At 33.4% G+C, this 18765-nt stretch overlaps 1 protein-coding gene across 1 annotated transcript in view; it reads left to right on the top strand.

Moving 5' to 3' along the window:
- The window catches only part of LOC138700313 (uncharacterized), a 121978-nt gene that overhangs the window by 82636 nt on the left and 20577 nt on the right, over window positions 1-18765 (top strand). The window contains exon 2 of the mRNA XM_069826857.1: window positions 16377-16512. Coding sequence (XP_069682958.1) covers window positions 16380-16512 — 133 coding nt within the window. The 5' untranslated portion in view covers window positions 16377-16379. The remainder of the gene's footprint in view (window positions 1-16376; window positions 16513-18765) is intronic.

The following is an 18765-nucleotide window of genomic DNA, read 5'->3' as shown; positions in this document are numbered from 1 at the left end:
ACACGATTAGAACAAAGTATATAAAGATTAGAAGTAAACGAAGTACTCCAATACAATAAAATACTAATTGACTTACGAAAATACAACTGTCTTCAAATGTATTATTGTACCATCTCTACATTACGCTAGATGGCAGTAGTGTTTTATGATTGTTTTCTTGTTATCAGTTGTGCCAACTATCTAATCTTCATTGAACTCTGTGGACGGTTACTAGTCAAGAAGGCTTTGTTGATTCAGTTTCATTTTTATTAAAACATTTGCATTCTACTTCAATCATCCGGATCCCAGTAATCAACGTCACTTGACAGACGATTTTCAATAAATCTTAGTATTAAACAATCTCTGATACGTGACTATCCATAATATCATATAGCAGAAGCTATAACAAACATAACCTAAATAATATAAACGAGTGTTAGAAAAGTTTTAATTAGGGATGATGAAATAAACAAGAAACGTTTTAATTAACGATGACGAAATAAAAAATAAACATGAATAATTTTAAAAGAAACAATTATTGAAAGTACAATTTTGAAATTAGAATGTTTTAGTGGTTGGTGGTTCAGTTGATGATATATTGAACGTGTGCGTAAAAGAAGTGAACTCGTTGATGTACATGGTGTATCCCTCAGCTTATTCAGTATTTCCGAATGGTGCTCTTCATATATGACCAGTGATCTTTATTAATTCTTGTTCTTGAATGCCAATACGAGTCATATTTGAAAGTGCTGTGCATCGACTGGAATGGTTTGTAATTTTCTGTTTTTTGACGTCCAGACCAGCGCAGTTTCAAATGTTGGCAAACAAAGAAACAAATGCTAGGGACGCGATAAAATTAAACAAATGCTAGGGACGCGATAAAATTGTGCGATAAGCAGCCATGATTGGTTGAAAGACGTCCTTTCGTACCGTTTTATTGGTCAGAAGTAGTGAGACGTAGTAAAAGTGTAATAGTCATATTAAGAGCTGCAGAATTAATTAGGAGTATTAGCACGGATGTAATAAGAAGCTTCCGTGATGCTTGCTAATAATTCATACGCTTGGCTACTGCAGGCAGCTTCAGGATCGTAGTATACTACACGTCCCTTAATCACGTTGCCTGCGTTCGATTCCCGTTCTCGGTACAACAGCTTGCTTATACTCGTAACTTCGAGCGACGGGGTTATAAAAATAAGGAACGAGTGTGTTTACGAGCGGACAGAACATAACCCAGTGTAACCAAGGCAACGCCTGCGCCTGCGCAAGATTCGTGGACAAGAATCAGACATCGGAGTCTGTACGCGTGTTGAGAATAATGCAGCATCCGCTAGCAGGATAATAAGTCCACGTGCTGAGCAGATCTCACGTGCCGGGCGTCGATACGGACTGGGAAGGGCAAATCGATAGAGAAGGAGAGCAAAAAGGACTAACGTTGACATATAGGGAGGGAAAAAGAGGAACGCAAAAAAGAAAGTGAAGTCATCCCCATAGACCAGCCGTGGCGAAAATGTAATCGTGCGCCGAGCCACTGTGTAACCTGCAACGTGCATAGCACCTATGGAAGGAGTCCACATCTGTGGAGTAACGGTCAGCGCGTCTGGCTGCGAAACCAGGTGGCCCGGGTTCGAATCCCGGTCGGGACAAGTTACCTGGTTGAGGTTTTTCCGGGGTTTTCCCTCAACCCAATACGAGCATATGCTGGTTAACTTTCGGTGCTGGACCCCGGACTCATTTCACCGGCATTATCACCTTCATATCATTCAGACACTAAATAACCTAGATGTTGATAAAGCGTCATAAAATAACCCAATAACACTATGGAAGGAGGCGGACACCCGATGGGGAACTGAAGCAACTGTCTGACTTATTAACGGATTTTCATTTTTCTTATGTCAAGCATTTAAATATAATTTTATACAGTACAAGGCTACAAACTAATGTTTAGTACGTGTAACGAAGAAAGAAATGAACAAGAAAACAAAGGACACATTATCACAACCTAAAATTAACTGTCTTCAGAATGTCTCTGCAACAGAGTTTCAAAATCAGGAATTATGTCACTTACTGCCAGTCGTAGTTGATCACGAAGGAATTTTGTCTGTCAGTCGTGATCTAAATTTGGTTTTTACTATTTTCATTGCTGAAAATAATTTTTCACAAACGTAAGTTGTGTCGAACATGCTTCAACAGAGCAAGCTAAAAAACGAAGCTTCCGATATTTATTTTTTGGCAAAGATTTGAAAATTCAACATTTGTCAAGTCCTTACATCTAGCTTTCATTTAACATCACATTGTAAATCTCTGAGTTTAAATTGAAGATCTAACCGCATTATTCGTACATCTGCTGAAAAAGGTGCGATGTACAGAGATAATAATAATAATAATAATAATAATAATAATAATAATAATAATAATAATACTTCACCTTTTAATGTTTCATGAATGACATGTAGTATAATGCCGTTTTATGTTACACAACTATTACCTCGTAATACTTGTGAACAAATCATACATTTAATATTCCCATCATATTGGCAGCAAAAAAATGCGTCCTCCCATCCTCCTTGAAACTTTCGTTTTTGTAGAGGTACATGGTTTCGAGAGAGACATTGCGACGATATGCCACTCGCAGGTCAGAGACAAATACAAATGGAACGGAGTTTGACTCCAGTGAGTGAGAGGGTGGGGATTGGAGAAGGCAGGAAGTAAGAGAAATACACAGCTATCATTGCGAGCCACAACGTGCTCGTGAGTCACATTTTCGACACGGCTACCATAGACCATGGAGTCCATATGATAGTGGAAGGTTTAGGCTCCTGCAAGTACAGACCAAGCATTAAAGGCAGTCCGGATAGCAAAGGGAGTAGAAGACAGAAAATTAATAAAGAATAGAATAATGAAAGTATATCAAAGAGGTAAAAAGAAATGTATAAGAGAGAAATTAATTAAAACTAATACTATAAGGAACACGAAAACAAAAAGAGAAGAAGGAATAAAGAAAGGTAGTTTATAAATAAACGAAAGGACAAAATAGAGATACAAATAAATGAATAAAGAAACGAAAAAGATGAATTAAAAAGAAAAATGGCAACACAATAGAAATAGATAAGTAAAGAAAGTAAGAGAGGTACAAAAAAAGAACGAATAAACGAACTATTGAGAAGGAAGAGTGCAGAGAGACAAAATAACCGAAGAAAATGGAAAGAAAAATGCATGTAAATAAATCAATTATTTATAATCAATTATTTACCGTAAATAATAAAGAATAGACAGAAAAGTAAGAATAGAAAAAAAGAACGAAAGATAAAACAAGAGATGAAAGAACAAAAGAGCGCAGACAGCAGCAAAAAAAAATAAAAGAAACGAGGGAAAGAAATTGAGAGAAGAGAAGAGAAGAGAAGAGAAGAGAAGAGAAGAGAAGAGAAGAGAAGAGAAGAGAAGAGAAGAGAAGAGAAGAGAAGAGAAGAGAAGAGAAGAGAAGAGAAGAGAAGAGAAGAGAAGAGAAGAGAAGAGAAGAGAAGAGAAGAGGACAAATGTCAGGATGAGCCCTAAAAGAAATGGGCCACGGACCACTTCCTTTCCCCCACTCTTTCTCTTCTACTGTCACAAAGAAATTGCTAATTTCTTAGATAATCCTATAATATGATAATAGGGGAAAATAAATATACTGTAAGTTCTCAGGGCTAACAGCTTCGAAGCTGGGTACCTGGTTCTAATGAAGTGTATAGGTAGCAATTTAAAACATGGGGGCATGAGATAGTTACTCTGCCTGCCATAATAAAATTCACTTCAATTAAATTCCCCAATGTAAAAAAAAGGAGAGGAGAGGAGAGATGAAAATTTAAAAGAAATAATAATTCAAAAAGAAAGATTTTAAAATAGGAATCAGAATAAGGAGAAAAATAAATAAAGAAGAGAGTGGAAAAGGATTTAGAAGAAAGAGAAAAAAGAGAAATGCTGAAATAAATTTAAGAAAGAAAGAAGAAATGAAATAAATTACAAAAGAAGTGTAGAAAGAGAGAGTGAAATGCAACTTCCGAGAAAGTGCACTCTTCAAATGAAAATGAAACGCATTTTTTTTTCAGAAGTAATAATTTTGACTTAATGTGTTTTGCTTGTAAACCGAGGACATGTTCCTTGCAGTGCTTTTCTCTACCAATACGTTGTCCCTTGGGGTAGACTTTTGTTCTGATGGCACACGACTGGGGATTCGTGCCATTTGTTAACGTTTAGTGTTTTAGTTTTAGCATGTTTATGCGGATGACGTGAATATGTTGTGAGAAAATGCACGAACTATTAGGAAAACAGTGGAACTTTACTTAAAGCAAGTAAAGAGATAGGTTTGGAAGTAAATCTCGAAAAGACAAAGTATATGATTATGCCTCGTGACCAGAACATAGTACGAAATGGAAATATAAAAATTGGAAATTTATTCTTTGAAGAGGTCGAAAAATTCAAATATCTTTGAGCAGCAATAACAAATATAAATGACACTCGAGAGGAAATTAAACACAGAATAAATATGGGAAATGCCTGTTATTATTCGGTTGAGAAGCTGTAGTCATCTAGTCCGCTTTCAAAAATCTGAAAGTTAGAATTTATAAAACAGTTATATTACCGGTTGTTCTGTATGGTTGTGAAACTTGGACTCTCACTTTGAAAGAGGAACAGAGGTTAAGGGTGTTTGAGAATAAGATGCTTAGGAAAATATTTGGGGCTAAGAGGGATGAAGTTACAGGAGAATGGAGAAAGTTACACAACACAGAACTGCACGCATTGTATTCTTCACCTGACATAATTAGGAACATTAAATCCAGATGTTTGAGATGGGCAGGGCATGTAGCACGTATGGGCGAATCCAGAAATGCATATAGAGTGTTAGTTGGGAGACCGGAGGGAAAAAGACCTTTGGGGAGGCGGAGACGTAGATGGGAAGATAATTTTAAAATGGATTTGAGGGAGATGGAATATGATGATAGAGAATGGATTAATCTTGCTCAGAATAGGGAACAATGGCGAGCTTATGTGAGAACGGCAATGAACCTTCGGGTTCCTTAAAAGCCAGTAAGTAAGTATTGTTGTTGTTGTTATTATTATTATTATTGTTATTATTATTATTATTATTATTATTATTATTATTATTATTATTATTGTTTTTGCTGTTTGTATGAAGATGTCTTAAATTTTTGCCTCGATTCTGCTCCTTTCTGTATCGATTCTGTACTCAGCAATTGGATATTATTATTATTATTATTATTATTATTATTATTGTTATTTTGTTTTTTTTTTGTCCTTTGTATGAAGATGTCTTAAATTTTTGCCTCGATACTGCTCGTTTCTGTATCGATTCTGTACTCAGAAATAGGAGATTATTATTATTAGGCCTATTATTATTATTATTATTATTATTATTATTATTAATTTTTTATTATTTTTGTTGTTTGTATGAAGATGCCTTAAATTTTTGCCTCTATACTGCTCGTTTCTGTATCGATTCTGTACTCAGCAATTCTAGAATATTATTATTATTATTATTATTATTATTATTATTATTATTATTATTATTATTATTATTAGTATTATTATTATTTTTGTTCTCTGTATGAAGATGTCTTAAATTTTTGCCTCGATTCTGCTCGTTTCTGTGTCGATTCTGTACTCAGCAATTGGAGAATATTATTGTTATTATTATTATTATTATTATTATTATTTTTTGTTATTATTTTTGTTCTCTGTATGAAGATGTCTTAAATTTTTGCCTCGATACTGCTCGTTTCTGTATCGATTCTGTACTCACAAATTGGAGATTATTATTATTATTATTATTATTATTATTATTATTATTATTATTTTTGTTATTATTTTTGTTCTTTGTATGAAGATGTCTTAAATTTTGCCTCGATTCTGCTCGTTTCTGTATCGATTCTGTACTCAGCAATTGGAGAATATTATTAGTATTATTATTATTATTATTAGTATTATTATAGATATTATTATTATTGTTGTTATTATTATTATTAGTATTATTTTTTTGTTATTATTTTTGTTCTCTGTATGAAGATGTCTTAAATTTTTGCCTCGATTCTGCTCGTTTCTGTATCGATTCTGTACTCAGCAATTGGAGAATATTATTATTATTATTATTATTATTATTATTATTATTACTATTATTATTTTTGAGATTTATTTGTTTTAACCTATAACTCGTGTTGAGCCCAAACAATGTTTTCCAAAAGTTGGCGTCACTGGCGTGGAACTGTTTTCGCAGGTAGTGGCGATTTGCGAAATTGGCATTAGTGATGAGGGGAGGGCTGGTCTAGACAGCGATGGCGCCAGGGTAAAGAGCATAGACATTTGAGTTTGGATTTCCGAATTCCAGGACCGCTTGCAGGGTCGACTGGTTCTTGCAAGAATGCAGACGCGTGGCTGTGCTCCCAACAATGAGCAGGCAGGGGTGCAGCTCAGGTCAGAGCGCGGCCCGGACCGGTTGGCATCCCCCGTCGGGCCTCACAGTTCATTCACTACTTGGTTGTTAGTTCGCTATTGAAAAATCAACGTCAACAAATTGACAGTTCCTTGTTGTGCGTACATTTTATGCGTTTCACAACAATTAAGCTCCTTTGTCACATTACGACTGAAACCACTGCTTATCTATAGCTTTATTTTATACATACACAGGCCAAGGGCAGGTCTTTCACTGCAAACCCAGCATTCTCCCAATCTTTCCTATTTTCTGCCTTCCTCTTAGTCTCCGCATACTTATACTTACTGGCTTTTAAGGAACCCGGAGGTTCAATGCCGCCCTCACATAAGCCCGCCATTGGTCCCTATCCTGAGCAAAATTAATCCATTCTCTATCATCATATCCCACCTCCCTCAAATCCATTTTAATATTATCTTCCCGTCTACGTCTCGGCCTCCCTAAAGGTCTTTTTCCCTCCGGCCTCCCATCTAACACTCTATATGCATTTCTGGATTCGCCCATACGTGCTACATGCCCTGCCCATCTCAAACGTCTGGATTTAATGTTCCTAATTACGTCAGGTGAAGAATACAATGCGTGCAGTTCTGTGTTGTGTAACTTTCTCCATTCTCCTGTAACTTCATCCCTCTTAGCCCCAACTATTTTCCTAAGAATCTTATTCTCAAACACCAGTAGTCTCTGTTCCTCTCTCAAAGTGAGAGTCCAAGTTTCACAACCATACAGAACAACCGGTAATATAACTGTTTTATAAATTCTAACTTTCAGATTTTTCGACAGCAGACTGGATGATAAAAGTTTCTCAACCGAATAATAACAGGCATTTCCCATATTTATTCTGTGCTTAATTTCCTCCCGAGTATCATTTATATTTGTTACTGTTGCTCCCAGATATTTGAACTTTTCCACCTCTTCAAAACATAAATTTCCAATTTTTATATTTCCATTTCGTACAAAATTCTGGTCACGAGACATAATCATATACTTTGTCTTTTCGGGATTTACTTCCAAACCTATATCTTTATTTGCTTCCAGTTAAATTCCCGTGTTTTCCCTAATCGTTTGTGGATTTTCTCCTAACATATTCACGTCATCCGCACAGACAAGCAGCTGATGTAACCCGTTCAATTCCAAATCCTCTCTGTTACCCTGGACTTTCCTAATGGCATATTCTAGAGCAAAGTTAAAAAGTAAAGGTGATAGTGTACCTCCTTGCTTTAGCCCACAGTGAATTGGAAACGCATCTGACAGAAACTGACCTATACGAACTCTGCTGTACGTTTCACTGAGACACATTTTAATTAATCGAACTAGTTTCTTGGGAATACCACATTCAATAAGAATATCATATAAAACTTCTCTCTTAACCGAGTCATATGCCTTTTTGAAATCTATGAATAACTGATGCACTGTACCCTTATACTCCCATTTTTTTTTCCATTATCTGTCGAATACAAAATATCTGGTCAATAGTTGATCTATTACGCCTAAAACCACATTGATGATCCCCAATAATTTCATCTACATATGGAGTTAATCTTCTCAAAAGAATATTGGACAAAATTTTGTACGACGTCAACAAAAGTGATATTCCTCGAAAGTTACTACAGTTAGTCCTGTCCCCCTTCTTAAAGATAGGTACGATTATGGACTCCTTCCATTGTTCTGGTACAATTTCCTTTTCCCAAATAGCAAGTAGAAGTTTATAAATTTCGCTATATAATGCACTTCCACCCTCTTGTATTAATTCTGCTGGAATTTGATCGATACCTGGAGACTTATAATTTTTCAGATTTTCTATCGCAATTTCGACTTCAGAAAGTGTGGGTTCTGGTATAAATGGCTCAGCAGTTTGTATTTCGATTTCGTCCCGATAATTTCTATTTGGCCTATGTATATTTAATAGTTGTCCAAAATAGTTTTTCCATCTGTTCAGGATTGAATGAGCGTCTGCAAGCAAGTCACCATTCTCATCCTGATCACGTTTACCCTTGCCTGACATCCATTCTTGAATTCCTTTATACCCTTATATAAATCTCTAATGTTTTTATTCTTACTATTTGTTTCTACCTCATTCAGTTTTTCCTTCCAGTATTCTCTCTTTTTATTGCTAAGCGTACGATTTGCTTCCCGTCTTATATTGAAATAATTATCTCTATTCACCTCAACTGGATCCTGTAAGAATTTCAATTTTGCCTGTTTCCTAGATTATGTATTTTTTGTAAAGTCATTAAGGGTGAGATTGGTTGTGAATCCTTCTTAAGAAATATCAGTCTTCGTATTCCTGCTAAGGATTTAAGATTTCATAAAATTTTTACAATAGAAATTCTAAATCTCTCTCTCCGACCTGCAGATGTATAAAATATGCAAATTTGCATGGACTGAACTTGGATCCATTTAATGTGTACTATATACTTTTTTGAGTTTTATGTCAGTTTGGCTGCGAAACCAGGTGGCCCGGGTTCGATTCCCGGTCGAGGCAAGTTACCTGATTGAGGTTTTTTCCGGTGTTTTCCCTCAACCCAATATGAGCAAATGCTGGGTAACTTTCGGTGCTGGATCCCGGACTCATTTCACCGGCATTATCACCTTCATCATATTCAGACGTTAAATAACCTAAGATGTTGATAAAGCGTCGTAAAATAACCTACTAAAATAAATAAAAATTATGTCAGTTGTTATTGATTTGTGTTTTATTTAGATATTATGTATTATAATGTTATTCTCGTTATTTTCTATATAATTTGTATTATGTTCATTTATATGATTCCATCCTTTAATTTTCCAATTATATCATTATTTTTAATTGTCATTATTTTAACAATTATTCCAATGTACTTTTATTAATGTTTTTTTTTAATTGTCTTGTGCTGAACTCTTAATGGGTCCTGGCTGTTGTACAGCACATTAAATATTAGTAAATAAATAAATAAAATAAATTATTATTATTATTATTATTATTATTATTATTATTATTATTATTATTATTATTATTATTATTATTATTATTATTATGATTAGGAAATAAAGCGTACTAGAACTCACGGCTAATGTGATCATGTGACCAGCATAGAACATAGTCACCAATTAAGACAAAACAGCAAACAGAAGAATTAATGAACATACACGTCAGTCTACTGAAGAGAGAGAGAAATTTAATTTCCCTGCAGGGAATCAAATGTGGGTGCCTGGGTGAGTTTTTAGCAGTTTAATAATGATGGTCATAAAACTTTCTGTGTATAAGGTAATAGGTTATACGAGTATTATTTGAAAATAACGAAAATTGCTTTCAGCCGAAAGTAGGTTTCAGTAACAATAAGTGTGGGTAATCATAAACCGTATCGAAGGGTAACTTGCACAAAAATAACGGGTGTGAGGTTATGTCTCATCACTTTCTAAGTCATAATGTTCTTTAATTGGCATTACTGGGTTTAAGTCGTTTAATTGTTTCTCTGTAAACTTTCATAATATTAACGCGAATGCTCAAGTTTCCATGGTCATTGCGGTCCACGACGAAAACACGCAACAATTGTGTTGTTCCTATTCACTAGATATATGGGAAAGAAGTTGGAGATATTTTCAGTTACAAGGAGTGAGAAATGTGGCACGAAAAAGAAACTCGAGGAACCCTCACCGTAGCGAGTTGGACTCGAGATCTGAGGCCGCGATCGATTGTGGGCTCGAATCCTGCTCGGGTTGATTACCTGATTGGTTTCTTCTCGAGGTTTTCCCAAAACGTAAGACGGAATGTCAGGAAATCCCATGACGGATCCTAGAATTAATCTCTAAATACCACCCTAATGTACAGTTTTAATAAAGAGTTTACAAGAATGACGTCATTTGTAACAATTTGTTCTGAAAAATATGCAACAAAAAAGTAGTTTTGAAATTAAACATTGAAAAAATTTCTCTACGAAGCAACTATGGAATAACAACATAAACTCTGAAAATATTCAGAATAGTAACCATGTTTATATGACAGTTTTCTCAAATGTCTGGGAATATGGCCCGTAAGTGACGGTAACTCCTAGTGAATCAATCTGTATAAACATAATTATGGGTGTGGGAATATCTATCTATCTATCTCTGTCTGTCTGTCTGTCTGTCTGTCTGTCTGTCTGTCTGTCTGTCTGTCTGTCTGTCTGTCTGTCTGTCTATCTATCTATCTATCTATCTATCTATCTATCTATCTATCTATCTATCTATCTATCTATCTATCTATCTATCTATCTATCTATCTATCTATCTATCTATCTATCTATCTATCTATCTATCTATCTATCTATCTATCTATCTATCTATCTATATATCTATCTATCTATCTATCTATCTATCTATTTATGTCTATAACAGGGCAAAGCCCCAATTACAATAGACTGTACAGATATTCGTTTAAAAACATAGAATTGCATATAACATGAAAAAAAGAGATGAAACAGATACAAATGCAAGATACAAGTGTAAATACAAATTAAAATGGAAATTGAGTAAAGGGGGGAAAAAAAGAACAGACAAATATTTATATTTATGGAGCAAGGGGGCAATGACAAATTGTTTAATTTGTTGTAAGATACTCCAGCATGTAAAGCAGTTAAATTCATCATCATCATCATCCTTCACGAATTAGGCCTCTGTAGACCTGTTTCGGCCCCATCTAGCAGTCTTCTTAAAGATCTTCCTGGTCGACGATGTCCTCTAGGTTTATATTGCATCATAATTTTTGGGATTCTTGAATTTTCCATTCTTCTTACATGATCTAGCCAATTTAATTTGTATCTGCTGATTTTTTCTTCTACTGACTCTACTTCTAATTGTTCTAAAATTTCTTCATTCCTTTTTCGGTCTAAAAGAGTATATCCTGCTGTCCTCCTCAAAAATTTCATTTCCATTGCTTTGATTCTGTTCATGTCTTTTTTCTTTAATGACCAAATCTCGCTTCTGTATAAAAGGGAGGGTAATGCTAGTGTATTATATATTTTTATTCTTGTAGATTTTTGTACTAATTTAGCTTTTAATGCATTGTTTATTATTCCTAGAATTTGTGTAAATTTGGTAATTTTCTTGTTCACATCTTTTTCATTTTGACAAGATATTTCACAATCCAGATAATTGAAATTTTGCACTTGTCCGAGGCATTGGTTATTGTGTATTATCTTACTTCTGACTGGGTCTTGTCCTAAAAATGCCATTACTTTTGATTTTTGTGCTGAAATTTCCATCCCAAAATCTTTTAATATTTTATTTAATGTATACAATCCTCTTTGTAAATTATCCTCTGAATTGGAAATTATAACTTGATCATCGGCATAGAGTAAGGTATTTAATGTTAGAGCACTGGTTATTTTGATTCCTGATGTGTAGATTTGGTTCCATTTTAAAATAATTTCATTTATATAAATATTAAATAAAGTTGGTGATAGTGGACAACCTTGTCGAACTCCATTATTAACTAATTTTCTTTCGGATATACAGTTATTTATTTTGACACTTATTTTGCTGTCTGTGTAGATTTCTAATATATTTTGCAATAGCAAATTTGGAATATTTTTTTCTTGTAATATGTCGAATAAAAGGTCTCTTCGGACTTTATCAAAAGCTTTCACAAAATCAATAAAAGCTATATGGGTTTCTAAATTAAATTCTCTTCTTTTTTCTAAGAATAGTTTCATACTAAATAATGGATCTACACATGATCTTCCTTTTCTAAAGCCATTTTGACACTCCAGAAGGAAAGCAGTTAAATTCAAAGCATCATAATTCAGAATGCGATGCCAATGAATATGACAAATGCGAGTGAGAGGATTGGCGGGTATAATACAATTGAAAGGCAATGTTAAGTGTTACTTTGCATTGTAATTGCTTTAGTAATACTTTGTGTCCATAGGAATTCTGCTGTCAATACGTAACAATTCTGAAAAATTAAAATATCTATTTAATTTACCATGCTATCAGTACTATCCGAAATGTATATAGTAATCACATACGCGAAATCAATGTATAGGATGTCGCTGTAAAGCTCAATTAAAGCTTATAAGTAGACCCCGGATGTTTGGGAAAAAGCTTTTTTACCGAGTGAAAGTAAATCATTATTTTCATAGATTTAAATACGATTTGGAGTAAATCAAAGTGACAGGACCAATCTTTATTTTGTCTATTTTGCCATTTTTAAGGTGTTTCTTACTAATTCAATAATAAATGTCTTTTTTTGTCATAAAGAAATATTTCTTGTTCATTTGCAATTTTCTAATTAATTATAATGTACGGTATATGAAATGTAAGTATATGAAGCAATAACTCATTCTACTAACAATAGTAAATAAAAGTAATTTATTTCGGTGCTCAATCTGCTAATAATCGTGCTTTAATACTATTGGTGTAATATGAATAATGATCGACAACCCACAGTTACAAATATAATATTGTCATGTCTTCACGATACCAACAATCAGCTTTATAATTTTAAATATTAAGCTCGTTCTCATAGAAGTTGTCACGTAGCATTTCCAATTGTTTGCTTTCATATTTTCAAATCTTACTGTTACAATTTTGTGCTACTTGTGTTTGTTATTGTAGGAGAAAGAAATTTGAGTGAGGAACAGTCAGTTATTGTCGGATGACAGAAGCTATAAGATCGGTTAGCTAGAATGCCTAAATACAGTAAACCATTGCAAAGTAAACTTCATGCTTACGTTAGTGAATTTGGTGCCCATGTGTTTTCAACCGATCGATGGAACAGTTTTGTTATGTAACGTTTGTGAAAAGACAGTTAAAAAAAAAAGTATTTTGTAAGTCAACATGTGTCACCTTCGAAGTAAATATGTGAGTTAAGTTGGTATAATTTAAATTTATTGCTAAACTATATTATGCCTTTTTAATAGTACATTATGCAACGAGCCTATAATGGTAGTAATTAAGACGCAAGTCTGTTTGTTTATGAAACGAGCGCAAGCGAGTTTCATAATTTTCATACGAGCGTCTTAATTACCATTATAGGCAAGTTTCATACGACTTTTTATGCTCGACCATATTTCTAACTTGAAATTATTCAAAAGTAGGTCATGTTATGGTTATGTAAGTGAGTAGCGAACTGACCTGAATTGTGAGATGTGCGCAGACGCGAAAGTATTGATTTTTTCCTAGGCCGAATGTCATTGACCATGATATAACGTAGAGAATAGGATGAACATTAGTCTTGATATAACCTGGAAATTGATTTAAAATTGAAAAACAAGATGACAAATTGAATTTATTTGAATGTTATTTACAATTAACGCTAATTATTATAGTAACATAATATAACCTTCTGCGACAGTATTGGATTTCCAGCCTCCGTGACTTTTCGCTAATTGTCTTTCGATTGCATATCCGAGAATAATCGATACTTGCGGTTTTATAATTGTACAATGGTGATTTGTCATTGGCTGAACACCTGAAATTTAATGAATAGGTGTACTTTAATGAGGTGCATTAAAGGGCTACTACCAGGTGTATAATTACTACATTTCGGCATGGTCGAGCATAAAATTTATAATACCTTTTTCAATATTTATTGTGCCATTTTTTTACGTTTTATTGCCTTTTTTGTCTGCCTATTTTAATTGTTATAAATGCCTAAACATCCAGACTCTACTTACAAGTTATTCTTCGCCACTCAGCTCTGGATGCTGATGTTCTTAAAAGAGAGTACGATTGCTCTGAGGGATGATGTCACAGATCCTGCCGATCACTTCAAAGGTGGATCAAACTTCACAGAATCAATTAGAGTTAGAAGTGGCTGTCTGGATGAGAGCATTTCTAAATATGAAAATAAAGTAATAGATTTAAATCTCACTATAAACCAATAATGTCTTTTTAATAATTTACAGCAATTTCAGATAACTGTCTTTTAAATGAAACATGATATTGCATATTATAATAATGTACAAAAGGATGTTGTATGTGAACGTGTGAAAAGTTGATTACAATATAATTTACTTTTATCGGTGTTAATGAAAGATGTTTTAAGGTGTCAATATAAAGTTAAATTGGAGGTTTTTGAATGACATCTAACGAACGTTTGTGAAGTCAGTCGTGTTATTAAAAGAAGTGCGGCTGCACAGTACAAGAAACATCACTGTAACAGTTGTAGATTGAGAAAAAGGAGTATTAGTTAAACTGAAAAAAAGAAAAACAATAGAATCATGTCACGCGGGTTCGTGACTTGAGAACCCTGTTCACGAATTGTATTTTATGCCGCTATTATCAAGATCTTCGTTAGACAAGTTGCCGCAATAGATAGAACGCAATACCCTATATTTAAAACCAATTATAATACGGAACTCCTTAATGTCTCCTCCTTTTACACGAGTTTAAGGCCATAAGGCCGGCAGAATACAGCATCGGACCACAGTATAGGGAACATAAACGGAGCGGCAAAACATCCTCCTTAATTTAAAGTTTAAATAAAAAACAGATGGATCAAAATAAGGAAACTTTATTAATATGAATGGTATCTTAACAGTGGGAATTTTTTATTTTTTTGAATAACGTGTCTCTCAAGTGGTGTCCTTCACTATCAATGCATTGTTGAATGCGACTTCGGAAATTCTGCATCACTCTAACTAGCATTTCTTGAGGAATAAGACCAATTTCTTCCTGTACTGCATTTCTTAGGTCTGGCATAGTCCTCGGCCGATGTTTGAACACCTCAGTCTTGCCTCCGTACAAAAAAAATTGCAGGGTGCAAGGTCTGGTGATCGTGCTGGCCAGGGGACGTCGCCATGTGAAGAAATTAAGCGTCGGGGAAACATCTGAGCAGCGACAACGGAATTACCACTTACCAGAAACGATACCACAGCGTAAGCACGTTCTTCACCCGTCCACGGCATAGTTGGAATTCGTTACAGATTACAATTTGCATTGATTGAATGTCAGTTCCGTGCATTCAATGTCCTATTCAATTCTTGTTGTTTTACGCATGTTGCTATGGCAACACATGTAAACCTAAATTTTCCACTGTTTAGATACAATTCATATTAATACAGTTTCCTTATTTTGATTCATCTGTTTTTTATTTAAACTTTAAATTAGGGAGGATGTTTTGCCGCACCCTTTAGATGGATGGGTGGATAATAATAATAATAATAATAATAATAATAATAATTTTATTTCCCCCGGCAGAGTTAAGGCCATCAGGCCTTCTCTTCCACTCAACCAGGATAAAATAACATACAAAAAAAATTCATACCGGTATACAAATATTAACTTAAATATAATAATAAACATAATTAAGTAAAAAAGAGAGATTGAACACATATACACAATCAGTATTAACTTTAAAATAACAATAATAAATATATATATATATATATATAATAAAAAAAGAGACTGAATACATGATCTCAAACAGGAAAATACATCTAGTATACAGCATTAGCTTAAAAAAAATAATTAATACATATGAATATAATCTCACAACTAAAGGAATAGTAGAATTAGTATGATCAGCACAGCACGTGTTACATTGAGACAATGACAATTACCTAGATATAAGTGTTAATGGAAAAATAAAGTAATGACTGTAAAATAATAATAATAATAATAATAAAATATTTAAATAAAAATTATACCTAAAAAACTAATTCTTTGCATTTGGATAGATGGAGGGTGAGTGGGTGATGTGTGGATGAATAAATAAATAAGTAAATAATAAAATAAATCATCAACCAATCAAGGAATGTATGTATGTATGTATGTATGTATGTATGTATGTATGTATGTATGTATGCATGTATGTATGTATGTATGAATGAATGAATGAATGAATAAATAAATATCTTTCGATGAACGTTAGAATTGATATAAAAATTAAAAATTTTAAGTAGTAATGTATGCATAGAAATCCGCTTTTGTAATAAAACAGGTATTGATGTTTCAGGAGATGTTACACGACGCTTGCGGCCGCCATGTTGTCCCACTATTATTGGTGCTTGCCGCCATTGTGGCGTCACTCTTGGTCTCTTCCACCGCCGCCAGAACAACGACAGTGGAACCCGAAAAGGAAGCCAGGCAAGGTAGCTAAAAGTCCAATATAAATGTGATATTATAATCAATAATCTTTTACGCTTCCCGCGATTTTATTGCCATCAGCAGCGGTTTATAACGCGAATGAAACTGCGCATGTGCAAACTAGATTAATGTAATCCAGTGTGTACTGTACAGACCAGTGTTGCCAATTCAACGGTTTTTCCGCTAGATCTGGTGTTTTTGTGTTAGTGTAGCGAGTAAAATTGATTAGATTTGTATTGCTAGCATAGAGATTTAGAGGGTTTATTTAGCACTTACAGCGAAAAAATATTATCACTTTATATTGACAATACAGCAATTTAGCGGCTTCTACACTTTTTCATAGCGGGGTTTTAAGAATCGAAAGCAGTGTATTATGATAATAAATGATTGAAAGAATTTCAGATTTGTCCTTTAAATGTGCAGAACTTTGATCTAAACAAATGTAACATTATAAAATTCCTTTTCAGAACGAAAAGTTACACTAAAAGTCAAAGACTAATCCATTGAAATTATTTACATTACTTAGGCCCGATTGTATAAACCATTTAATCTTAGATCAGAGGTTAAATTGATCCTTGTTTCAGCTGAACTTGGAATTTTGTGTTGTATAAAGTCTAATCTTGGATTAATTTGTCTCAAACTAAAGTCAACTTTGACTGAAAAAATTTCTCCGATTAAGTTAGATGATCCAAGTTCAGTTATTTCTTTTCTGTTTGAAATATACGAGTGACAGATTATGCAAATAAAATATCCATTATTATTAATATTAATAGATATGATAGGTACATTTATATATATTTCTTTCAATTTCTTGCCTTAATACACAAACAGTCTTATTTTTATAAGGCTTTATCGTGTTCAACAGTATCAAATAACATAACCTATAATTACATTATGTTCATAACAACCATTAATTATTAATGGATATGATAGGTACATTCATAAATGTTCAATTAACTGTATTACTAAACGAAAATTGTCGTTTTATAAAGCTTTATTATATTTAGCAGTATCAAACACCATAACATGATAACAACTTGGAGAACAGTCAACCTTTTTCTTATTGTCCGCCATTATTTACATTGCACAAAAAAAAAAGTGTCTCCAACAGAGTGTACGGAAAGTCGCCAAAAAGTAGTTGTAAAGTCGCTAGATTTCTCATTATCAACAAAGAAATATTAAATTTTGTCACTATTGGGTGCTAAAAAGGTCACTAAATCCCTATTTAAGCAATATAAAAGTTAAAAGAAATTGTTGTTGAAAAAGAGTTAAAGTCGCTAGATTGGCAACACTGAACAAACCTGTATATTAGTAAGTCTATGGTATAACATCACAGTCTACTATATACAGTCGCGAAGCTCAATATGTAGTAAAAATGCAAACATGGGTAGTTGCCCACCACTAGGATCGCTACTATCGCCTCATCATCGCAGATCTCTCTCCCAGAAGACGACAAAATATGTTACACTTTCGTTGTGTTCTTTTGGAAAAATTAACACCTTCCTTCCATTATTGAAATATTAAATGCATAAAGTTAATTTATTATTTTAATGAAGTATATTAAATTCCACTATAAACTCGAAGATACCTGCAAGAAATAGGTTAATATAATTTTTGTTTGTGCAAAACGAACTGATATTTACTATAATCGCTTCACTCATTCAAGATTATAGCGATAATTAACTATGAAACCAATAAATATTAATTTGCATTTCCCTTTACAACAATAATAATGGAAATATGAATTAATGGAGTAACTTACGCGTATCGGTACTTGTAGTGTAGGCTTACGTAGTTAACAAAGTGGGATGAGGTTAACCAATAATAATCACACCAGAATTGAAAATAAAACGTGTTCAATAAATTTTATTGTAACAGACTTTTTCTAAGTGTCTAGTAAAGCAACAAATAAAAATAACAACAAAATTAACAGCTATAATTAAAATCATATCCTTTGAAAAAAATAAGCCTAAGCAATAATAATCCCACCAGAATTGAAAATAAAACGTGATCAATAAATTTCATTAAAACAAACTTAATTATTCTATGTCTTTAGTAAAATAACACATACAAATAATTACAAAATTAATAGCTACAATTAAAAATATATCCTCTGAAAAAAAAGAAGTAGACCTAACCTTTATTTCTCTGGAAATTTAGCAGCCTAAGTGACAGAACTTTAACCGGTATCTAATGTCCTTTCGGTTAGACTGAAACATTTCACTGTGAAATTTAAGGATATAATGTATTCTAACAGT

This window comes from Periplaneta americana, chromosome 5 (genome assembly GCF_040183065.1).
Source record: "Periplaneta americana isolate PAMFEO1 chromosome 5, P.americana_PAMFEO1_priV1, whole genome shotgun sequence".
Lineage (NCBI taxonomy): Eukaryota > Metazoa > Arthropoda > Insecta > Blattodea > Blattidae > Periplaneta > Periplaneta americana.
Note: the sequence above shows the minus strand (reverse complement) of the source record. Positions and strands in the feature narration are given on the sequence as shown.